A 26,239-nucleotide genomic window follows, 5' to 3' on the forward strand; every position below is an offset into this window, starting at 1 on the left:
TTAGACATCAAACATCATACAGTCAATCCGTCGGAGCAGTCACTTTCAGTGCCGCCCCTTACGCACAGCTTTGTGGATGCATTCACAGTGAGAAAAGAGGAGGAAAAAAACTGTATGCCTTCCCAGAGTCCACCCTCTTCTTCAGCCTCTAACCTCCCCTGTTTCTCTATTCCACAGTCAACTGATGCTCACTGGGATGTAAGGGCAGTATTTTCTCCCCCACCCTCCCCTCCCCCCCATGCTTTTTTGTCTCGTTTTTCTCTCTCCCTTTTTCTTTATCGCTAACTTGTGAATGGCAGCCAATCAGGGGAAGAGTCGCCTCAGCTTCAGCCTCGGTGACATCCACCGCCAGAAGTGATGCACGGCTAGAGAAAGAGAGAGGAGGGGATAGAGGGAGAGAGAGAGGGAGAGAGAGGAGGGGAGGGGGAGGGAAGAAGGGAAGGGAGGGAGAGAAAGAGAGACACAGACAGAGCAAGAAGAGATGATAGAAAGAAAGTGTAGAGGAGGAAAGGGGAGAGAAGCCAGAGAGCGGGGAGGAGAAATGGAGCGAGGGAGGGAAGAGAGAAAGAGCGAAGCATAGAGTGAGGGAGGGAAGTAAGCAGGAGACTCTCTCTCTTTTCCACGCACACACACTCACACACACTCCCATACACATTCGCACCAGCTGTGCTGTTGTCAGTCTTGGAATGTAAGCACTGCCGTGAGGAGTCAGAGTCTCCACCGCTAAGCACTGCTAAGGAGTAGGAACACAGTACCGTGCACTCAGTGACACAGATGGATGCTAAGCTGTGAGAATCAAAGGTAAGGGCTTTTTCTGATTAATGTTTAAGGGTATATTTATATTTTGTCTGCTCTCAGACTCCAGGGGATGATCTGCTCCTTGCACTGTGACAAAGCCAGACTAATGCAGCAGTGTGGATATCTCAGGAAAAGAAGTGTTGGAACTTCAAAGAGCTAGAAAACAGCTGAATCAAATTAGCTGTATTTTTTTTTTTTTTTTTGGTATACCTTAAAATGTTTTATTTTTTTTTAAAATTTTCTTGAATGTACAAGGAAGACTTGAAAATCAGGGAAACTTCACATTGTGATATCCAAGTAGATTCCAATTTTTTTCCTTTTTACAAATGAAACTTAAGGATCAATTAGGGTGCTTTCTTTAAAAAAAAAAATTAAAAAGCTTCAGCTTTTTTAAAATTCATTATATTTTTTGACATTGTAAAATATTCAGCCCATGACACCTGTCACACAGGAGATAATATGTACCTGTAAGATACTATGACTATGTAAAATACTTAGTAGTCCGATATCCAAACTTTGTCACTTATTCTTAGTGTGATGTTCTCCATACTGTGCACCCATGGTTGCCTGCATAGCTTATATGCATGAGTATAGCCTATGCATACACCTAAGTGCACTTCTGCTGTATATATGACTCTATGTGTGTGTGTGGAGATGTATTTGTCTGTCTGCTGAAAGCCAGTGAGTGCGGCTCACACTTGTGATGTGCTGTGGGCAGATTTGATGGAGAGGCACTGTACCATTCATATCTCTAAAAATGCATGAAGGTGTTTATGATGGTGTTCGAGCACCGCAACAAGAGCAGCCAACAGTGTTACAGTGTACGTATATGTGCATGTCCTCCACAGCACAAACTTAATCCAACCCTGACTCTCTTTTTCAGCCTTTCTAGCAGCAACAGCAGCAGCCTACTCCCTCAGTGTGTTGCCTCACACGCAGACGGCTTCACAGTCACCAAAGTGATATATGAGGGTTTAGTCGTGTGCGCCAGGATGCCCGTGTAACACCATTATTGTTTAGTGCAAATTAGCCACTAACACGGTCCCTGAATTATTGTCAGATATGGAGCGACCTTTCAGCATTAGAATGAAAAGAGGTGGAAATCCATTCTCCCACAGAGGCGAAGAGGCTCTCATGAGCATTTGCAAAGCTGGCTTTAAAGAATCAGACATGAATACATATTTGAAAAACACTACATATGTTCAAACAGAGAAGCAAGAGTGGGAAGTGAGTGCATTTTCACAACAAAATGGGAACTGTAATAAGCTCGCTTTGAATTAAATTCTAGTATTTGTAATTTCTTTCTGGTCTCTGTCTAAAACGACTTGGTCAGACTTTCATTCCCACCTAGTTACACTCTCCTAGATGCATCTCAGCATAAACATTTTTTCCTCTTTTAATCTCTTTTTGTTACCTTTTCATTGTCAACACACCCTTTTCAAGAATAACGCCCCTGCATCCACAACCCCCTTAGAGTAGCTTTTCAACACGGAAGTGTGCACTGTATCACAAAATTGCTTTGAGGATTTCAAAACATGAGTAAAGCTTGCTGAGGTTTGCCAAAGACTGCAGCCGGCAGAGGCCGACTTGGGAAGGTCTAGGGCTCCACCAAGTGGAAGTTTGCGCAGGTGCAGCAGCTTGGTGCATCAACGCCCCTCATGCTAGATTTATACTCTGTCCGTGCTGCTCTGTCAATACCGGCAAGCAATCACTGGAGCCACTCAAACTGCCAATCACATAACACTAGTTTCTAGCACCAACCTCACATAAATGGTTAGCATTTGTCACCGCAAAAAATACAGCATTTGCTTGCTATAAATCATGCCCTTGGACAAACAGTGTAAGTACAAAAGATCACCAAGACTAATCATGACACCAGTTCGATGACCTTGCCGCCTTCCTGTGCCCTCTCTCCATCTTAGTCTTCTCTTTTTCCAATTACTCCACCTCTGCCTGTGTTTATTCATGCCACTTTTAAAATATATTCACGCGCAGAATTCCTTGATTGTGCAACATAAGACTAGAATTTTGATGGGGTCTAAAAGTCTGTGGTTTCAAAGTGGGTCAATATTGGTGTAGGAGGTAGGAGGTTTTGTGTAGCTGAGTCTTTATTATGTTGTCCTACCCTTATGTAACAATGCACCTATTCATGGATAATGTAAATGTATTATGTTACTTTGGGGGACTATTTTCATTTGATAAATCAATGTCATCCAAAATGAATTTTTGGTTAAGTAGGGTGGTTTCCAACTCCTTTTTGTGTCTTATATCTTCACTAAACAGCTAAATCCCTTATATACTTATTAAAACATGGCAAGTCTATTCACTGCAGACATTTGCAGTAAATAGTAACCACAGTCATATTCAAGTGCCAAAGTTTGCAGCAATATTCTCCCATGTACGGAGGATTATCAGTTTATTATGCAGAGAACTCTTAAAGAGGTTTACTAGCCAGACCTCTGCTGCATATTGCATCTATAATTATTGTCTCACTAGCGTCAGAGAATAAAAGTGCAAGGTTAGCGTGCTCGGTTTGGGCTTCATGGGCAAGCCTGCATGTTCAATTTCGGGGGCATAAAATTTTACACAGACTAATGTGCAAGCCTGCGCTTTTCTAGGAAGCATATCCTGATGAACAGCTAGTTTATATCTGATCAAAGATATTCTTATTCAGCAAAACAAGAATGTATAATTTGCAGATTACAGAAACGGAGCAGAGCAGAGCAACTGCCAGACTGTGTCTTAGCCAAGATTAAGAATAACAACCCTAGACAACACTTAAAAGTAATTCTGTCCCTTCACATCTGTGTGCCTTAATGCCAAGCCATATAAGCTGCCTACAAGTTAATCTAATCATAAACAACTTTTTCTTAATAAACTCCACGATTTAATAGGTTGAATAAGCTGGGATAATTTAGTTTGCGTATATAGGATCTGGCATACATTCAGCATGCTCACTCATCCTTTAATGGAGTGTTTGGAAGAATTCTGAAAAGAAACACTGGCCTAATGCTTAATAGGCACACCACATCAAAGATTAATATCCAGAATGCTATTAAAACTCAAGGACAGGCTGGGATGATAATTAGAAAATGCAATCACAAGCATCAGACTAGATTAATTGCAAGGCGGCGTTTCCTGATTTCGGCAATGCACGTGTCACACTAATGTCACATTATGAGCAAGAAACTAACATAAAAAATGTAGCACATCAGCAATTTACCACAATATCTACATTTCATCTCCATTACTGCGGCAATACTTGGACAAAATTAAAGTCTCTGTACTTGCAGAACGCTGGATTTCATTCATATGTGCAGCCTGTTGTTCTTTATAGTTTCTTAAAAGCTTTGGGTCAGTCCTACCATGTCAATGAAATTTGTGTTAGAGTTATTACATAGTTTTAATAGCTTTCTCCTCTACCTCATCCATATATCGTATACATTAAAAAAAACTTTGATCAGTTATTGAAGAATTACTGTTGACGTAACAGATTTAATTCATTTAAACTCCCCGAGTCACTGAGAATAAATACAATGTTTCAAATTAAGATCTATCAGCTACATGTTTTGATTTTCTATTCACAGTACTGCGTGTACTTAAATTTGCCATTTCGCTATCATCATTAGAAACATAATACTAATTTGTTCCCTGACATTAATAGATCCTTTGTTCATGTGACTTACTTCACAGTCCTTTTTTAAATTCTCTGAACAAAAGCAGAGGCATCGACTCGCATGGGCTTTTAAACAGCGTTCCCTGAGGTACACAGCGAGTGCTTGCTCGGGTAACTCTCGTACCTTAACCTTTATAAAGGGACACTGCTAAATAGGTTCTTTTAGGAAGAGAGGTAAGATTTATTAGGATTAACTTACAAAAGACCATCAATTATGCATGGACACCCAAATTACCTATCAGGACCAGTCAGTGGGGACACAGCCTTTAGTGAAGTATTGGAAGAAGACTGCCAATAACACAAAATACCTTTTCACAGGCACAAAGCCTGACAGACACCTGGGGATAATTTTGGTGGTTTGGGAAATTCTGTGTATGTCTATATGGATTTTCTCCTTTTGGAGTGCATCAAAACATCTCCAGGGAATAAAAATCTATGAAATTAGCCATCAGTAAAGGATGCAAAAATTAAGTAGAGCTAAAAATTGAGAGGAAGTGGGTAAGGAGGGTGAACTGGATGGAAGAGATGAAAAAGACAGACTTCCCTTTAGCAAGACGATCCATTTATACATATGTTAGTGGAAGTCTGTTCTGCAGCTGTAAAATGTAAGTGAACAACTGTGAAGCAGAACATTAAAAAAAAATCTACAGAGGATGTTGGGGTAATATATTTTGCTCATGTCAGAAGCATACTTCTCCCAGAGGTGCCTGTATTAAGCTGTTTAAACATGCTCACCGTCTTTGAAGCATCTCATCAGTGTTTGCATATCATCAGTAATGCAAGTTATAATTAGTAAAGTGCACCACAGTCCTTTAAGATGCAGGGTGTGGAAGAGATATGTCTGATTGTGAATTCTACCATATTTACTAAACTTAAATTATCTGCATCTAAAAAAAAAAAAAATACAAATTTGCTCCGGCTGATTACAGGAAGATGATTTCGATAGGGTGCCAGTGTTGGTAATAAAGGATGTGGAGTTGCCCATTGAAAAATTAATAGGACCTAGCAAAGTTTACCTGCAGGCTAATCATTGCTGGCTTAGTGTGTTTCCACTGTAGTGAAAAAGCGACTGAAGTCAAGACGACCACTGCTTGACCACTCATACATCACTGGTGTTGTAGTCCCTCCATTAAAGTTTATGTAGTTTTCTAAAGCACAAGCCACTTTGTTTGTTTGTTTGTTTGCTTTTCTGGCCATCACGATTGAATGACATATTTCTAAATGCTTCTGGTCTCTGGGGAATGTTGCTGCGATGGAGACTTAAGAGTAAAAATGTAGTACTTGAATAACTGCTTCCAAGAAAAAAAAAGGAATGTCATTAAACCCTATCACATAATGAATATGTCAAAGTCAAAGATCATTTTGATACAAAACAAGAAGCACGATTCATTAAACCGAATTTGATCTTGACATCCACTCCATTGGTTATGCACTTAGATTACCGAAGTCATCTGGTGATACATTTATTATGTTTATTGTCTTGAAATTCTTTATACTTCATGCCTTTCATTTATCATTTACTTAGAAGTTTGTCAAATCAGTTCCACCACGTTAGCTTCATCTCTATTTTTATCACTAGATAAGTTCAATTTTACTAGAAAAACATATACACTCTTTTATGATGACACTATATTAATTTATTCTTAAGCTTACGGCTCTTAGACAAGCCTCAACATTAAATCATGGCTTTGAAGCTTTTAAGGTGATTGAATAACTAGTGCAGCTCTTGGCCTTGTATAGCAAAATCTGAAGGAAATCTGAAGGAAAAGTCATTGTACACAGAGTACCATGGCTTGCAAAGCTGCTGTTTTCACAAGTGCACATGCTGTTTGACTGTTTTAATTGTATACTGTCAAAGTGATAGATAGGTGTCATGGTCTTTTTCTTGAATACAGTTTCCTCTTTTCACAGGGATCTAAAGGAGATCAAAGAAAGGAATACAATGTCTGTTCTGATGACACCACCTTCCAGTGCTGATCCTCTCAGAAGCTTATCACCATAATTCGGAAGTCATTCAGGACATTTCCCAGCTGATTGGATACCATGATAACCAATCAAGTTCTGCTGCTCCTCATGCTCTCTATCCTCTGGCCCACTATTGCCCTTCCTTTTGCACCTGGGAATATTGGGAATCTGTTTGGGATGCCAGAGAGTGATGGTAAGATTCTTCAGCGGTCCAAACGTGGATGGATGTGGAATCAATTCTTTCTGCTCGAGGAATATACAGGAAACGACCATCAATATGTTGGCAAGGTAAAACGTCCAACCACATTGTCTGTAGACTAATTATAGGAGTTTTAGCTTGTCGAAGTAGTGTTTGATGTAATTGGCTGAAGATGAATGGGCTGCCAGAAATCTGGCTGTTACAGGCACAGTTACTGGAGCTATCAGACAGAAACAAGTGTACACAACCTCACTTTTTCCATGGTTTTCTTGATTACCCTGTGCAGTGTGAACATACTATTACAGCTAAAATAAAAGTACAGATTTTTTTTTTTATGTGGCGGACAGCATTAATATAACAATAACATCCCATTTTAACAGTAATACCAAAAACAACCATTTCTGGCTTTATAATAATTTTTGTGAGATCATAATGAGACAAAAAGTCAAAGCATATAGAAGCTGAAACAGCCTGTGGACCAGCCTTTTTCAACAATATGACTATTCCTACCTTCAAATTTGAGGAGGCAGGAATGGTTATTTTGTTGAAATAGGCATGGATGTACAAGAACACAGTGATGGGTGATACATAATACAAGAAAAACAGAAATAAAAATGAATAGACAGTGGCACCTACTGGAGTCAAACTATGGCATTTGTACATGTGTTCACCATGAAACTAAGGAGCACTTCAAAACTCGTATATGAGTTTATGCAGCTTGTAAATCACCAGCACATAGAACAAGTGCAAATTTAATATCAATATGAGGTCAAGACCAGAGCAAATCCAAGCCAAACAAAAACATGAGACTCGGCTCCTGCAAGACTCTCCTAAGAATCGCCCCAAAAAGTTTTGGGACAATGCTATTCTTCTCCACCCACCTACTTCAGACAGTTCTTTGTCAGCTCACCCGTGCTAGCACCATAAAGACAGGTGTGATGGGGAGCATTGCAGTTATCAACTCAAGGGAGGGAAATGAGGTGACTGTCGACAGCCAATTTTCTAAGAGGAAGCTGGCTTTCATCACACACCTCATTCTCTGGAGTAAACAAGTGTCTTGTGCAAGGTTGAGTACGGGGGATATGACAACTTCTTTTGCTGAAACCATCATTCTGATGTGGTGAAGAGAAAGGAACAGTAAAAATAAAAAAAGAAGAGAGGGAGGAAGAAGAAAACATATCAATCAAGAAGGCCACTGAAATTCACCTTGTTGTATTATGTGATGAAGCAGCAGAGGAAATGCTAACTATAAATGGGGCCATCCAGTGATATGTCGGTGACTGGTGTGATGTGGCTTTTTCTCGACTCTTTGATGCTTTCTGGCACCCAACTTCTGTGGCATGACAGCAATCACACTCACCGGTTCCGCACTCCTCCTGTGTCCAATATCATTCACTATTAAACTGTCAGAAAAACATGAGCCTATAATAAATTACTGTAGGGGGAAAATAGGGCAAGCACACGCTGCCATTCTGCTTTACAGAGGAAGCTGACACAAATCACTAATTCCATCAGTTTAACCACAGGGAAAAAACTGTGATGGTAACAGAGACTGGTAAACAGACAAATAATAAGTTAAGATGAAGGCACATAGCCTTTAAGGAGAGTTTAAGAGTGAACAAGTTAAAAGATCAATCAATTAGTTGTCTATGAAAAATTAATCAGTGCCCTACTTTCAACCCTACTTTAATCACTAATTTTTCTCATTTATCGAGCAAACATACCAAGCACCCCCTGGGCCCAAGTCAGTACAAGAAAGCAGGACCAATGCCAAAGATTATATAGAAAGATATACAAAGACTGATACAGAAAACTGAGAGAGTAACTCTGACTGTTCAAAAGATGGACAGGAAAGAAAAACCCAAGAACTGCAAATAAAATAAGAAAAAAATATGAAAGATCAAAATAACTTAAGACCCTCTGACTGTCACAAGAAACTGAATGAAAAACAAACAAGATCATATGGAAGCTAAATAACAAAAAACAATGCCAAAGATGGAAAGGTCTATATGAAAGATACTCTTAATATACGACTGCAACCAGAGACTGACAATAAAAACTGAAAGGAAAACTGTAAGACTATACAAAAAATGGCCCAAAAAACTGACCTATATAAAAGATTTAATATAGGACAAAACTGATATGAAAAAACGGAAAGACTATATGAAATACAATACAAAAGACTGACAAGTAAAACAGATGGTGATAGCCTGATAAAATAAAAAAGAATGATAAGAATGAATGACGAACAAAAAAAGAGCAATATGAAAAAAAGAAAAATAATGAAAGATTTAGCTTTAACACAAGACTGTAAAAGAAAATATGAAAAATCACAAAAGATGAGGAGAAAGAAAGAATGAAAGAAAGAATTGGATATATAGATTGTAACCTTACAAGACTAATACAAAAAAAATGTGAGACCTTAAGAAAGAGACAGACAAAGACAGATAAACAGAAAAACAAAGATCAATCAAAAAAAGCCGGATCAATGTTAAAGGTAGAAGTAAAAAAAAGACAAAGAAGGACAGACAGACAGACAGGTATGAAGGGAAGAAAGAAAATGTAAAAAGCACTCCAGTACCCAGCACAAAGCCACCAAAGCCTCGATGGTCTTTCACATAAAGATCACTTAATGGCCTTTGTAGCGCACTGTAGCAGAACTTGTTTATTTCACATTCAATCAAAGCTCTCCAATCAGCCCCCACACACTCACTAACTCTCACTTGAGGTTGATTTCTTGGTGATGGCAATCAAATGTGATGTAAAGAACAGTCTCACACTCGTATGCCTCACGTCTCAACTGAAAAGGAAGCAGTGCACGGCTGCAAATGCACTATAATAAATGCAGATGATATTGCTTATCAGGACTTCAAAAGACACGCAGCTTTGAGGCTTACATAATGAATAGTGCAGTCAGATACCTCACAGGATGATGGAGACAAATAACTTCATTATTAAAGTCGTATTTTCAGCCAGATTCGGCAGCAGTTGTCAAGTTGCTAAAAAGCAGAGTGTATTTTATGTTTTTATATATTCTATGTAGCGCGAGTGTGTAGAATCCAAGTGTAAATCCACCAAATCTCATTTTAACTGACTTTCATGGGGGCATTAATGAGTGTGAGCACTCACTGTCTGCAGCTGTGGTGCCCTACTTCTTAAGCAGGGCTGTGAAGTGTGAACGCTTGCAATGCTGAGCAATACAAGCGCAAACTTTGGATTGTGCAGCATATGAGTGGTGTGTCTGAAGTGAACAAAATCCTATTAAATGCTCGGTACACTGCATTGTTTTTGTGCCTTGTAGACAAAATATGCTGCCTAAATTAAAACTTTCAAGGTAGCTCACTTTGTGGTGTTAATATTTTGACAATAAGTATCCTTGGCTTTTTGAAAGGCCTTGCTTAACACTCCTCTGCATGAATTTTGCCGAACCTGTGTGCGTTACAAAAAACACAAAGCGCAACAGAGATACTGTAAGCTGTACCTCTAACCAACATATTGCACATTATAGTACATGGCTCTAATAGTAAAGAATTCCTGCCTATGTCTTAAGAGACGGGGGGAGAGGAGAACGAGTGATTATTCTGTAACCGTTCTACACTCTATTTTGCTATCTCCTCTTTGCAGCACCAAGCAATGCTTACCAGAGACCTGACAAGAATTGCCAATGATTTTGGTGCTTTACTGACAATTCCTCAGTGTTTGTGCAAGGCGATTTAACTCATCAAGGCTCTCTTCTGTGCTTCTGTTGTAAGGCCTTGAAAACGTTGTGTTTGTGCTGCAAGGCCTTGAAAGGAGAGCCACTAAATCTCTGCAAATATAGTGTGGCAGTGCAAACATTAGATTTTGTAAGGGCTGTGTGAAAAACACTTTGTGCCACACTTTCTCGAGAGTGTCAATGGAAGTTTTTCTTTTTTTTTTTATAGCTGTACTAGATTTACGCTACATGTTAGATACAAAGTCTAGCACACTTGAACTGTGTGCTTCAAGAAAAAACACCCCTCATGCCTCTCTCAAAAAACAAAACACAAAAAAACCCAAAAAACAAAAAACAAAAAGTATATACATATATATATATGATTAAAGTGCATTACAGTACTGAGTGCAGTTTCTATAGGACATCCCAAAAGGAATAAAATCCTAAAATCCCATGTTCCTGGCTCATTGCCTTGCTGACAACAGGAGAACAGAAACACTATTATTTTTAGATGCTGTGGTATCTTTTCCTAACATTGCTTACTTGTGCAAAATCCCTCCTTATTTGCAGTTCCACTAAGTCAGAAATCTATATGGCCATGGGGAGAAAATGTTTCTTTTACCCATGACTATGAAGGGAACGTTATGTCGACATCCAATAATTGGCACAAGTGCACAGGGAAAGGGCTTGGGTGGGGGTTGGGGGTTCAATTTAGACTAAGGGAAATATGTAAAATACAGGGCTCTGCAAAGACTGTAAAATTCCTATTATCTTTGAGACAGCTTGGCTGCACAGGTTTAGGCTCCTTTGATGGCTCATTGTTTGTTGTTTTTGCTTCTCAGCTTTCTTTTAACTGGATTAACAAACAAGCCTGAAAAATATGGTAATAATCAGATGAAAAAAATGTGAGAATATCATGAAAAGATGAAAAAAAAAATGCAATTGCTGTGACATGGTCTGAAATTGCGCTGGCCTAATTATCACAGTGTTAGCACACAAGAGTATGCGAGGAGTCACAGTTTTGAATATCATTAATGAAATATGTTCTTCTTATGTTGCACAGGATTCCAGTGATGCGTAGTGAGCTAACCCTCCTATAAGCTATATGCCAATATATGAAAAATTATTTTTAACGATAAGGTGACTGTGGAAATATAGATTCTTTTTGAAGAGTGCAATTGCGCATAGCCAAGATATGAAGCCTATTTGAATGCAAAAATTCACACAAACAGTTTCCTGGCTGCTAAAATTACACTGTCATTCATAGTCAATAGCAGTAGCAGCTTTCACATCCATAACACATCTTAAATCCTTGGTTCACTGGCCTACGGCTCACATTCACCAACAATGAACAGACTGTCTCAGAACGCAAATATATGTGAAAATTCAAGCTGACTGATATTTCTCTTTAATAGCCTTTGGATAATAGAGATCATCTGCTTGAAAATATTTCCCCACACAGTGCCAAATGCTGTGTCTATTGTTCATCTGAACTTGACAGCATCTTGTTTTCACATGCATCCTTATTTATTTATTTTTTAATTCTACCTGAGAATAGCTACCACTCTGGTAATACATTTCTGATTTCCATCCGGAGTTGTACTGTTGACATTATTCTTCCAACTGCAGGAAAAAATAATTAGTTTCTTCACAGCATGCAGATATTAATATTAATAAGTTACTGACGTACATTCTGTGTCCCTAACTACTTGTCATTTAAAATGTGAACCCATGAGATAGTGCTCTAAATATATCTGCTGACAGATCCAGTACAGTAATGAGCTTGAATCAAGTGTCTGTCACAGTATGCCACCATTACTCGTCTGTGACACTTAGGAGATGCTTCAAGGTGATGGATAGGTCAGAGGTGACTAATTTTAGCAATTGTTGCTGTGGGTCAGGTTCTCATCATTTTTCAAAGGCACAATCTGGAAGAAAAATCCAAATCCACGACTAATTTGATTTGGAGTAATGGAGTGCGTCACACTTGATACTCTGGGTGCAAAGGCACCATTTTCAAAGACTGAACCAGATTCCTTCGTGGGTTTCCACAATTATTTCACAAAGGAACAAAAGTCAAAAGAGGAAAAACTGGCCAACTTGAGAAAGACGAGGGCAATACAAAAAAAAAAATCATTTCTCTCCTACCAGTAGTGCATGCAGTGGGTTTTTTTCTTGTTTAAAGTTAAAGAAAATCTAATTAGGGAGAAATGTAGAAGCAAAGTTCTCTAGATCATTTCCAAAGGCTTGAAAAACTAACAACAGCAACTACATTTGATGTTAGCAATTGAGAAGCACTGTTGTTATTGTATGGAGAAGTGTTCAAAAGTAGAATTAAATTTTAAATAGCTTTGTACTTTATCGCCACTGGTTACACAAAATCAATGCGTCTTACTGAAAGCTGAAGCTTTCTTGTCAGCCTGAAGTCCATGACGGAAGAGTGTGCAATTCCTCCAATTACACACCCATACAACATAACGCAATTTGTACAGGTCTGTCTTAAGATTCGTTTCAATTTTTAATATGGATCTCTCTGATTTTCAGCTGCACTCTAACATGGACAAGGGCGATGGCAACGTGAAGTACATCCTGACTGGAGATGGGGCAGGCACCTTGTTCCTGATTGATGAGAAGTCTGGGGATATTCACGCCACAAAGAGGCTGGACAGAGAAGAAAAAGCCATGTACACACTGAACGCAAAGGTTCTGGACAGAAACACCAATGCAGAGCTGGAGCCTGACACTGAATTTAATATCAAAATTCATGACATCAATGACAACGCCCCAAAGTTTGCAAAGGAAATCTACTTTGCTAGTGTGCCTGAAATGTCTGAAGTGGGTAAGTTATGGTTCGTTTAATTTTAACACTGATTAATGGACAAAATTAAATCAACAACTGTTAATTGGCTGGATAGCTACAAAATAAAACTGGCCATTTGTGCTCTGAAAAATCGCATCCCCATTGGACTAAACAATTAACTAATGATCATATTTAGCTTCTAAATCTATAAGGAAAACCATTAGTCCACATTTATTTATCTGAGAATTGATGCCATTATAATGTTAATAGAATATGGCAAAACAATTTTCAGGCAATGCAGAAAAAGCAAGCCACTATTCATCAGTCAGCTGGTTTGGTTTAATGTGACGCTGTGTTCACTTTTTTCACAGTTATTTGCTGTTTTGCGATTGTTATTCACGCGGTCAGGCTCATTGGGCATTCATAACAAGTAATGCCATTTGCCATTTTTAATAGGCGGTAGAAATATTAAAAGTTTAGATTGTCACAGTCTTTCCAATTAAGGATTTGCTTCATTGCACTCCACTTCATTCCATTCAAGTAATATAAATAAGCCAGTTGGCATGAATATAAACAAAGCTTACGAAAGTAATGCATGCAACTTGAAATCAATCCTCAATTATGCAACCACAAATTAATACACGGGAACAATCAAGGGTAAATCAAAACCCAATTGCCTATATGACAAAAAATTATATTCCATTTGGAATTCATAATGCATTTTTCTTAGACGTCCTAGCTTCAAAGACTGGCTCAGTGTCACCGCTACCCACCTCTGGACTAATAAACTTCCTTATATGTTCAGTCTGAACACACTGGTTAGCCAAGTCACCCAGCTATAAAAAAAACCAGCAGCCTCCTTTTATACTATCAGTGCTGGGACTAAGTGGGACAGATGTTCGAGGGTTCATTAGTATGCACGGAGACCGTTAGACCCAAACAGGACACGGCAGAGGTCTCCTGAATGCCAAGGACAGTATTCGCAATGTAGCACTACTGAAACGCTTGGGTGGATTATACAGGACTTAATATGGAAGTGATTTCAGTGACAGCATATCTGAGAGGAACTGAGTTCTTTCGAAGCTTGAACTTTTTTTTAGACACATCTTTAGAGTCCCCAGTGTATGTGTCCTGGTGGTAATTAGTAATTGCAAACACTCTTTCAGTCGCATAAAAAATACATAAATAAAAATGATTTAGTTGAGTGGTAATTGTACCTAGACGAGCATAAAAGCATGTCAGTTGTACCTTTATCTCTCCACACTTTGGGCTGTTAACAGAAAGGGGGGGAAACCTTTTCCATTTTTGGGGGATTATTATTATTATTATAGTTTCAGCTTCTCACAAAATATTTTATGACAGTAATTGGTGTGCAAAATGGCTACGGGCTGGCGTGTCATTAGTCAAAACTGCATGGCATGAATTGAAAAACTAAATGTGTATGTTATTACTACATCTTTTCATACCAGGTTTGATTTATGAGACAGAGAGAGTATTCTTTCCTTAAGGCTTGACAAACCATCATTTTTTAGTCTCACTGCTATTTAAATTAGACCCATTACCTGGGTTTAATCAAAGTAATAATTTTGACTGTGGATCCAGATGAGATCTAATCACAGTCTGAAAGTGTAGGTTATCAATTTTGATTCACTGTTTAGTCACTCGCCTATCTCGACACGCTTGCTTTTTTGGAGAAAATTGATTTTGTTCAGAGGCCCGGTCGTCGAATAAATACGAACAATATCAGGGCACTGATGGCGTTAATAATGGTCACTTTGAGCAACTGGCTTTCTGGAAATGAGTGTCAGATTTGCAGAAAACTTTCTCTATACAAATGGAAGTAAATTTCAAAAGTTGACTCAGTTACTTGATCATGTCTTGTTTTAATAAGCGCAGTAACAGAATCAATTAAATTTGACTTTCGATGTTTGTTTTGCAGGTACATCTGTTGTCACTGTAACTGCCACTGATGCTGATGATCAAACATATGGGAACAGTGCCAAGCTTGTGTATAGCATTCTACAGGGACAGCCCTACTTCTCTGTGGATTCTGAAAATGGTAAGCCAAACGCAGCAGGATCTCTTAGAAGCAGCTTCTAATGTGTTGCAATGTGTGTGAGAATTAAATCGGAAGAAGGGGGATTCATCTGACTCTCAGGGTTATTAATCCAAATAAGTGCAAGATTGATTTCTTCCACTAATTTCAGCTGAAATTTCCAATTGTGTTTGTGTTTGGCTGAAAAAAGTGTTCATGTTCAAGTTTTCTGTCAGGAAAGTAAGAGTTTAATATTTACAAGAACACTGCGGTATTTGTAGCCATGTAATCTTTCATCTTGCATATATCATGGAAGAAACCAAACATTTTGTCTGTGAGTCATAAAATATTAATAAGACAAAACCTTTCAAATCCATTAGGCCCATTATTTACGTACAGCATTTCTAAAATTGGATATAAGTAATGCCTGACATTTTGGGAAGTGGGCTGATAGGCTGTCGTACCAAACAGAGCTAGATGGGACGATCAATGTCAATTTCATCTCTAAGCATTCACTCAGTGTCAGATGGAAACAGAGATTGATGCAACCAAGCCCTGTTAAAGCAACAAACAACTGCACACTGTCTTATTTACAGAGCGATTATCTTATAATTCAAGAAGAAAATGATTTGAGAAAGTTCGATCACAACAACTGGGCTCTGTATTCACAAAGCAGGTTAAAATTCCTTATTTCCAACCATAAGCTGACCCTGAAAGGTATTGTTCTCAACAATGTTACAGAGGTTGTCACAGAATTTATTTCTAGTAAGTAAAACCAAACTAAAATTACATTTATTAAGGACTTTAAACAAAATGCTTATATTGTGTAATCATAAAAAAGAAAAGAAAAAACAGAGAAAAGTACTGCATCGTGCATCTGGTATACAAATGTAGCACTTCTGACACTAAAAAACATTGCCAAGAAACATAATCCGGGCAGCAATTAGATTTCCCTTGAAAACTTAATTGGCAAACTAAATCAGAGGCATATAAATGTAATTTTCTAGCAGACATGGTTGCGACAGAGACAGAATTGATAATAATCTCATCGCATTTACAGTAAGAGAGGAAATAATTTCTCAAAATAAAATGTATCTTTAAAACAGCAAAAGTGGTGACTAACTTTTTCTTTTTTCTTATTTCCAGGCACGATAAAGACAGCTCTCCCTGGTATGGACAGAGAAGTCAAGGAAAACTACCAGGTTGTGATCCAGGCTAAAGACATGGCTGGGCAGATGGGAGGGCTTTCAGGAACCACTACAGTCAGCATCACTCTCTCTGATGTAAACGACAGTCCGCCTCGCTTTGCGAATCGTAAGAGGCCTCCCTCTTGTACAAAGCATTTTAAGACAAGAGTTTTGAATCTATGTACAATAAAAATGATCATGGATTAATGAAGCAAGCACGCAACCAAAGATTTTCCCATTTAATGTCATGTTTAGATTCCTTCCGTGTGACTGCTGTCGAGTCCACAGTGATTGGAGCTGCTATTGGGCGAATTAAGGCTGATGATCCAGATGTGGGCCGTAATGCTGAGATGGAGTACACCATAGTTGGCGGTCATGACATTTTTAATATTATCACTGACCAAATCACACAGGAGGGAGTCATTATAATAAAAAAGGTACCTCAATTCTATTTCATCTTCTGTTTCTCTCTATTTCTTATACTATTTTATATGTGTTTTCCACAGTCACTGTTCAAGTAACCAGCTAATGTCATAGCTGTAACATCAGACAAAAAAAGTAGTTACATTATTTCACATTTTGTAATTGGTTTGAATATTCCAGATTTGGGAAAAAGTTTGAAATATAGCCCAAAAGTATGGTTTTGATTTTAATTTGACATAAGATATGTAAAATATCTAAAATAAAGATCATTTAACTTCAAACTGTAAGTCAGGACAGCATAGTTTCAGATTAGATATTAGTTAGCAGTTTTGATGTAAGAAGAATATGACAGCCTATTTTTGAACTGAAATGTAAAATCACCCTAAGGTAGTAAAATGAATAATATAAAAATTTGTGTGCTACAAATTCTCTCAAAAGATCCCCAGATCAGTATTCCTTATTTGGATTTGTAACCTAGAATTTGGAATATGATTAAGATAAAGGCAGACAAATGAAAAGCAATCAATTGCACATCAAAATCCTGGAGGCAGATAGTTTTTTCCCCCCTTTCTTTTTAAATGGAAACGTCTACAGCTTGACTTCTGATGTGCTTTCATCTCTAGCCACTGGATTATGAAACTAAGAGGGACTACGAGTTCAGAGTGGAGGTGAAAAATACCTACTTGGATGCAAGGTTCATCCATGGTTTGCAATTCAAAGACTACGCCACGGTCAAGGTAACGGTAGAGGATGTGGACGAGCCCCCAATTTTCACCAGGAACCCTTACATCATCGAGGTGCACGAGGACACGGCTGCTGGCAGCTTCGTTGGTGTGGTATCAGCCAGGGACCCAGATGCTGACAACAAGCCAGTCAAGTATGCTACAGGGCTCAGAAGTGCTGAGGCCTTACACTGTGCCAGACTCTTTGAGTAAAATGCCAAATAGCTTTCCTAGCCTACAACAACAAATTCCCTTTCATCTGGAATTAGGTACTCGCAATTTTGTAAACTTGCAAAACAATCAATGGCCTGTTAAGCAAAGATTTCCTAACCAGCCAATTGGGTGTAATGCTTTATTGTAGTAATTTGATTGTTTCAAAACTCATTGTCCCAGCTTTAATTATACCAGAATAAAATCAATGCAAAAACAAGCAACACATGGACGAAATACAAAGTCTCCTCTTATCAGTTTTATAGAGTGAGGATTAAAATGTGCCCACTTAGTTAAATCTAATCCATCAGCCAAGCCATGTGTCAGTGTAGAAGGGGGGGAGAATATTATTCATGGGTCCCTCTTGGTGATTTCCCAGTGGAAGATGGCGGCAGCATTGTGAAGTGAATACAGACTGTTTATTTCCCGGAATTATGTAAGCCCTCTGTGGCACTGCACAAAGTCAAAGTGAAAGAGCCTAATTTGCTGTATCGATTCACACAGCTCAGCGCCGCCGTTCCACACATATGGCGCCTGCCCATCTCTGACACAGAGATATGCTGCTCTTGGCCAATGCCACATGGCGTATTGTGTTGCATATTTCAGTTTCACTTGTGTATGAAAGGTGACTATGACAAATGAGCAGGCTCACAGAAAGATGTATCATCTTTTGACAATGGGGAGCCTGGAAAGCAGTTTCTTTTGCAGGAATTAATGCACTTTGTAAAACACAATTTTAAGTAGATAAGGACGTTAGTGTGTTTTTTCTCATAAAGACAGCCCCGTGCAAGCAGAATGACTTTTAACTGGTCTTCATTTTACAACAACAATAAAATAGAGTTAACATGATTTGGTCTGTTTGGAGATTTGTGAGCACTTCTATCTCACTGGTATTAATAACGACGTTATTTCTTGCAGATACTCCATTGATCGACACACAGATCTGGAGAGGCTGTTCAACATTGATTCTGTGAATGGGACCATCACAACACTGAAAGCACTGGACCGAGAAACCTCCAAATGGCACAACATTTCTGTGGTGGCTACAGAAATAAGTAATTGTTGTTTTTGATATCCAATTTATAATAATAATAATAATTTTTCATCTGTGCCGTAAATAACTAAAATTATTTTATGTAATCATTTTAGATAATCCACGTCAGACAACTCGAGTGCCAGTGTTCATCAAGGTGTTGGATGTCAATGACAACGCCCCCGAGTTTGCCATGTCCTATGACACATTTGTCTGTGAGAATGTCAAGGCAGGACAGGTATCAGTGGTTTCCGTCATTATCATGGTTTCATGGGCAAAATAAGGACATATACAAATGGCACTGAAGCACAGGGTCAAATTCGTCAGCTGCATATATTGCATAAGTATTCACACAACAGAAAATACTTAGATGCGACTGTGTTCCCAGACACAATTTTCATGACACAATTACATTTAAATATGCTGCTTGTATTGGCTTGGGATGCTGTTGGAACCCTGCTTTAGAACTACTTTATTTATTTGGGATAGTGTATTATCCTGCTGGAAGCACCTGACATGGAAATTTAATGCTGTTTACATCAAATTCTGACCCTTTTTCCAATATTGTAATTGTCTAACTTTAGTTGAGACAATGCGAAATGTAGCCTCAGTTTGCTAATCGTAACTGATGGAAGTGGTGCCTGGTATAGTTTTTTGCTGCTGTACATTCAGAGATGCTCTTCTGCATACCTTGGTTTGGTTTGAGTTACTGTTGCCCTCCTATCAGCTCAAAGCAGTCCGGCCATTCTCCTCTGACCTCTGGTATGAACAAGGTATTTTCTCCCAAAGAACTGCAGCTCACTGGATAGTTTCCGTTTTTTAGAAAATACTATGTGAACTCTAGGTTATTTAGGAAAATCCCAGTACATCAACAGCTTCTGAAATACTCAGACCAGGCCATGTATCACAAACAACCATGCCATGTGGAAATTCACTTACATCACCTTTCTTCCCTATTCTGATACTGAACTTAAGTTGGTCATCTTGACCCTGTCTAAATGTCTAAATTTAGAGTTTGAGTTGTAGCCATGTGAATAGACCAATTCTCATCCACACTACTTCATAATTCATATTTGTGCTTCATTAAATATCCCAAATCCTGAAACTGACAAATGTCTTAAAAGTTATTCCAGTGTTTTACGATATTAATTGCATATATTCATATGCTTTCTAATGCGTTGCCCTAACCTTTTGTTCTGATTTTTTACAGTTGATTCAGACAATAAGTGCTGTTGACACAGATGAACCTCTCGTGGGACACAAGTTTGTGTTTAGTATAAGTCCCACCAATCCCAATTTTACCATTGATGACAGGGAAGGTAAAATATTCTTCTCTTTTTTTTTTACCATTTTTACTCTTAGAAATATTCATAAGTACATCCTCATTAATAAACAATGATTCAAAATCAAAAGCCTTGTGCGATTACAGGGTTTTTTCTGATGTTGTAATTTTTGTACTCTTTCTTGAAGAGCTCTAGTTGATTGCCAATTATCTTTCACTGCACAATAAACACAGAGGAAATGCCAACCTTCACAGTCAGATATATTGGACTGCACTGTGTTACAAACAGATTTTAATTTTATCTGCCCTACAATAGAAAATATTTGCTTTTCAAGAAAGTGGAAATGCTCATGAAGCTTTTCAAACAAGATATGCAATGGTTGTTCAGTAGCCATGCAGTAACAGGTCTGAAAACTTTACATGTTTTTTCAGTTTTCTCCATTTAGTCCAAGACTTTAAATAATGGCATGTATACTGTAAGATAATGTGACATAACAGACTCATAACAAGGACAAATATTCACAATTTCAACAAACAAACACAACTTCATACTTGGACCAGGTTACTGTGCCTTTGAATGAAGATGTCTATAATTACCTAATAAGCTGCAATTTGCTCTTTTATAATAAAAGCCTTTATTTACAGAAATAAAAAGAAAGCTATTCTAAAATCTCGTCATTGACAAGGTCTGAATGTTTCCACAGATAACACTGCCAATATCCTGACACGGAGGGGAGGCTTCAGCCGCCGTGAGATGAGCATGTACCTCTTGCCTGTAGTGATCTCTGACAACGACTACCCCATTCAGAGCAGCACAAGCACACTGATCGTGCGCGTGTGTGCTTGTGACAGCCGTGGAAACATGCAGTCGTGTAACCCTGAGGTCTTGCCCTTCTCAGATGGTCTCACAACTGGAGCTCTAGTGGCCATACTGCTCTGTGTCATCATCCTTCTCAGTAAGTCCACTCTTGAGTTCAGTTCAGTTTTATTTATATAGCGCCAAATCACAACAGCAGTTGCCTAAAGGTGCCTATGAAATCTGTTTTTTTGGGGGGGGTTTCTCTCTGCTTTTTGTGAGTCTAATGAAAGAAGTAAAAAGTCTTGACCAAAAATAATAAAACAATAAATAAATATAATAATAATTTTAAACTAACTTCCCTTTAGGGTAACTAGCCAGGCCTGCTTTATTGTGTTAGTGACCAGTTTGTTCACTGACAATGGATGGCTCGTTCATGGGATCATGAAAACTTTAACTTCTTATTCTTGTAATGTTTGCTTCTTCATTTAGGCACAACAGTATTCAGTGCAAATAATAGCAACTCGGTTCTCATATTCAATTCAAGTCAGTGAAAACAATTATAAATCATTCAAAATAAAAACAGCTGCAGCTCCATCTCTATTACCGTATTTTAACAAGTTGCACAACTCTATAAAGTAGGGGTGTAACATATCTAGTTACAAATGAGCAAAAATCAAACAGTGGAAAAAAATGTAGAAAACCAGAATGTTTTTTAAGTATCCACTTGATGGAAAAACACTGAGGGTAAAGGTGTATGTACAAGGCAAGACATTATTATGCTTTATAGGGGTGAGATGTGAGCAATAAAAGCAGTAAGGAGACTTTAAAGTTCAGGACTACTGTGAAGAAAACAATATAATATTATATTTTAAGCAAATAAGATCCAGGTAAAACCTGCTGGGAGTAAAAGATTTTCTGGTGGAAACCCAGAACACCACAGCATCATCAGGTTAGCTAAAGAACATCTGTTGCCATGGAAGAACTCTTGGTTTATGAGACGTGGCAACAAAGAAACTGGATTTAAGAAACATTGTTACAAGTAAAGCACTTATTGAAATGAACAGAATTCTGGCTGATCCTAGTTTTATTCATTGTTTTTTGGAAGAGGTCTGTGAAGATTTTTTATTCATTTGTTTTTTTAAATCGAGGCTTACCTGTCTTTGAAGGTCACATCAAACCCATTGGTACACATGTTTAGTTATCTGTCTACTTCTTATCCAACCTCATTACCATTGCTACCATGGTTATGTTGAGAACTTGCTGTTCTTTTGGCATATTAGCAGTTACCATAACTCCAAAATGCAAAATTATCACCCCAGGCAGGCCTTATACGCATCATGCTGCAGGCAATTTTGGCTGAAAAAGTCAATAACATGGACCAGAGTGACTTGTTTGCTCAAGTACATGCTGTTAAGTGGCCGCATGGAGTCGAAAAACCGAATCTCTCTTCTATCACAAGGTCTGCCATTATAAACAGGGAATTGATTAAAAGGTTGGACTCCCAAATTTTTTTCCCTAAAAGATGCCACTCTATCTAGGGACTCCACTTTGACTGGCAGCAGCTTAGCATCTTAATATGTTAAAACAATGATTAAATCCTGCATTAAAGAATAGCTGATTTAAGTATTTCACAGTCAAACATTACAGATTGTTTTAACAATAACAGAGTGAAGTGCCTCAGTCTACTTCATATGAGCTGGCTGATGACCATAAAAAGCTTGCAAACCATAGTGAAGATGGCTTATACAAAAAAGGTTTAAAATAGAAACCTGCCTTTGTAATACCAGTGACCATGTCCCATGCAAACAAATGTGGCCAGTACAAGGATGCCACACATCAGCACTTAAACCATGTGGTTCCAGTTGTCATGGAAACTTAGTTACGTGTTAAACTAGTGTTACTAAATGAGATGAAAACGCTAACACCAAAAATACCCACTGCAATGTTCTCCTTAAGGAGAATTGAGGGTACAAAGTAGCTTATTGAGAACACAAGGAGTTATGCAATTTTAGACATTTGAACAGACTATTACATTTGGTATGGATAACAAATAGAATCAAGGACCCTGAGAAAATCTTTAAAATATCTTAAATTATATAACTGGTAGCAAAGTGCAACATGGGGTCTTTCTGGATTCCTTTTAAAATGTGAACAATCAAACATAATTACTTTTGTCTCAAAAAGGAGTACAATGGTGCTTCTAAGCACCCTTCATTAAGACATAAAACCACTTAACTAAACAGTCGGTATTTCTCTGGGAGGTAAGGTTGTATGCTCCTTCCTAAGTAATAAAGCATTTCTTTCAGAAGTCCTTGTGATCCGCAGTCAGGGAACAGCAGTAGCAGTTCTACTGAGGAGAATTTTAAAAAACATGTAGGAGTATTTTTTTAAGTGCATGTCCAATAAGTAATGGGTTTCAACCATCACTGAACCTTACCTCCTCTGTCAGCATAATACTTGATAGAAGCACTTAAGGCTTAGGATTCCTTGCAAACTGCTGAGGGCAAAATAAAAGACAAGTACAGATCTGTCCTCATGAATGTGTATGTGTTTACTCCTCTGTCCCTAACCTTTTTCATGAGATGAATTTGACCCTTTTCCTCCTTCCTTCTGTCAAAATATTGCTTTGGAGTTTGGTGTGTTCCTCGAGTGACTAAATTTCTAATACAAGCCACCAGATTTTCTTGTGTCTGTCTGCTTTAATTCCAAATTTTAAATTCTGTCAGGGCAGACCGCATTGCACAAATTTAGTGTGCTGAAGGTTAAACTCTGCACTCTCCTCTTGAGCAAAATATCATGACATCTGCTCATTATCCAACGCTTTTCGCGCTTGAAGCTCCCTGACAGACTGTCTCATTCACCTCTGCTTGACTCCAAAAGACAGGCACTGAGCTGGAACAGTTCGTCATAGCTGGTCCATATCTTGCTGCATCTCCTTAAAAAATGACGCTGGTCAATCACAAATGTTCCTAAAGTACACTACTCAGCAATATAGCCTGAAGGCATTAAAATTAACGTCCAAGTGGGATGCAAGTAGAAAACTATGCTACCTGTGTTATCTTTTTATCTGATGAATAGCAGGTTAATTTAAAATAATACATTTCTTCCAAAACTGTCACTCACTGAAAACATGCTCACTCTGCAATCTCCTATTCTCTTTTACTACTGGGGAGAAAAAAAGATGAGGATGCATGTTAGAGAATGAAAAAGGGTCCTCTAACCATCGTGCATTTTGTACAGTGAATGTAACATTCAAGGGGGAAAGAAATAAAAAGCTTTTTCACTGAATCTTCAATAATAGGAGGTGAATGCCTGAGGCAGTGTTGAGGATTTGTCACTGGTAGCAAATGTGTTTCCCCTATGTGCCTTTGCTCTCCTGTGCTCTTTAATGCATGACACATGTTCGGAGGCAGACATCTTATGCTGTGCTTTCTCTCTCTGCATTTCCCGCTGATTCTTGTGTAGTGATTGTGGTGCTGTTTGCTGCCCTGAGGAGACAGAGGAAGAAGGAGCCTCTGATCATCTCCAAAGAGGATGTCAGAGACAACGTTGTCAGCTACAACGATGAAGGGGGTGGAGAGGAGGACACTCAGGCCTTTGATATTGGCACGCTGCGCAACCCAGAGGTGATGGATGCTAACAAGCTACGCAGGGACATCATACCCGAAATGCTGTTTCCCTTTCGGAGGACATCACCTATAAAGGATAACACGGATGTCAGGGACTTCATTAATGGGAGGCTTCAGGAGAATGATTCCGATCCAACAGCACCCCCTTATGACTCCCTGGCCACGTATGCTTATGAGGGCACTGGGTCACTGGCAGAATCCCTCAGTTCCCTGGAGTCCGCTGCCACTGAGGGGGACCAGGAATATGATTACCTCAGCAATTGGGGACCACAATTCAAAAAGTTGGCAGAGATGTACATAGGGAAGAGCCCTGGCAGAGAAACTTAGACAAAGATAGTCTCTTTTTTCCAAGTCCATGCTTCTCTGTCTGTTTATCTAGCTATCTGGCTAGCCAGCTATTTGTCTAGTCAGTTAGCTAGCCAGCTAGTTGACTGTCTGTCTGCCTATCAAGCTATCTATCTGTTTGTCTAGTTTGCTAGCTAGCTTGCTAGTTAACTAGTTGTCCATTTGATTCTCATAAATGTGTGTGCAGGCACAAAAATAAACACACACACACACACACACACACACACACACACACACACACACACACACACACACACACACACACTTAAACAAAAATCACTGCTATCCACATGTGGATGCTAAAATGAAAATTAAGACTTGAACTGTGCAGAATTTTCTCTTAATGGAGATACAGTATAAATCTCAAAGTTTTACTGTTTTTGGTCATAATCAGTAAAGATGCCTTTGAATTTTAGGATTTTTTGTGAACAATGATGTGGACAATGTGTTTTGTAATTGACATGAGCGATAGTAGTATTGTATACTATCAATGTTTAATGGTACCGGACTGGGTTTGGGTGGGATAGGGATGGAGTCGAATGGCTTTTCGAGCCAGCTCCATTAAATACTGTACATGTACAAAATGTTTTTAACGATGGACATCCTATATACTATTTGCTATATCTGTTTGACAAGCAATGTTCATGTGAATGGTTGGTGCAGTTTATTTGTCAAACTGTGAATTCATTTCATCATATAGGTGTAACATGTAATGGAAAGTGTATGTTGTAGAAAACTGTCATACACTGAATTCATGCTGTTTGAATGCTGAGTCATATTGTTTTATATTTATATTTTTATACTTATTTTCTTAATAAAACAATGTAAAAAAGAAACCACACATTTCCAGTTACGTAATTTCAACTAATGTGGTTCATTAAACTGCTTTTGTGATGAAATACAGAAATAACGAGAGAACTGTAGCTATTCACTGAGTAAAAACATGTTGGATCTGATATTGACAAACTGTCTGAATTGAACAAATCTGTAAGAGGTACTAAACTGGGCTTGGCAGATATGATGTGTAAAATAACTGACAGCGTAAGAAGCGGGTAGTTGTGCTATAAATCAACATCCTGATAAATCTGTATTTGGAGAAATATGGAGTATTTAGAAAAGTACACAATTCAGAGACTCACTTCTTCTGATTTTCATTTGGATTTTCACGAAAGTTTGGATTTGAAAATGTATTTGGGTTTTGTTTTTTCCTTTCCCTTGCCACCAGCAAACTGCGTTTTCCTAGAAACATTACACCAAACTCTATGTAGTTAATTTCACAGTCATCTGCATTTTATTTTTAATAGAAGGTAACAGTGGGTGGCTTTGGAGAACCTCCCATCAATGTCTTTCTTATGTTGCTTCATTAGATTACAGATCTTAACACCTACAATCTCACTGCTGTAGTGCCAGTTATGTAGGTGCCATCCTACTTTTAAGCACTT

At 38.4% G+C, this 26,239-nt stretch overlaps 1 protein-coding gene across 1 annotated transcript; it reads left to right on the forward strand.

Annotated features, from left to right (window-relative positions):
• Positions 1-541: 541 nt before the first annotated feature.
• Positions 542-25,633, forward strand: cdh10a (cadherin 10, type 2a (T2-cadherin)). Its single transcript, XM_005932083.2, has 12 exons — positions 542-801; positions 6,386-6,727; positions 12,877-13,171; positions 15,072-15,191; positions 16,314-16,481; positions 16,610-16,791; positions 17,401-17,654; positions 18,628-18,764; positions 18,859-18,980; positions 19,953-20,061; positions 20,729-20,980; positions 24,289-25,633. Exons 2-12 carry the CDS (start codon positions 6,518-6,520, stop codon positions 24,777-24,779), a joined length of 2,340 nt encoding a protein of 779 aa, XP_005932145.1. The 5' UTR covers positions 542-801; positions 6,386-6,517; the 3' UTR covers positions 24,780-25,633.
• Positions 25,634-26,239: the final 606 nt, after the last annotated feature.

The sequence above is a fragment of the Haplochromis burtoni genome, unplaced genomic scaffold, assembly GCF_018398535.1.
Source record: "Haplochromis burtoni strain Fernald_Lab_line unplaced genomic scaffold, NCSU_Asbu1 Contig_101, whole genome shotgun sequence".
Classification (NCBI taxonomy): Eukaryota; Metazoa; Chordata; class Actinopteri; order Cichliformes; family Cichlidae; genus Haplochromis; species Haplochromis burtoni.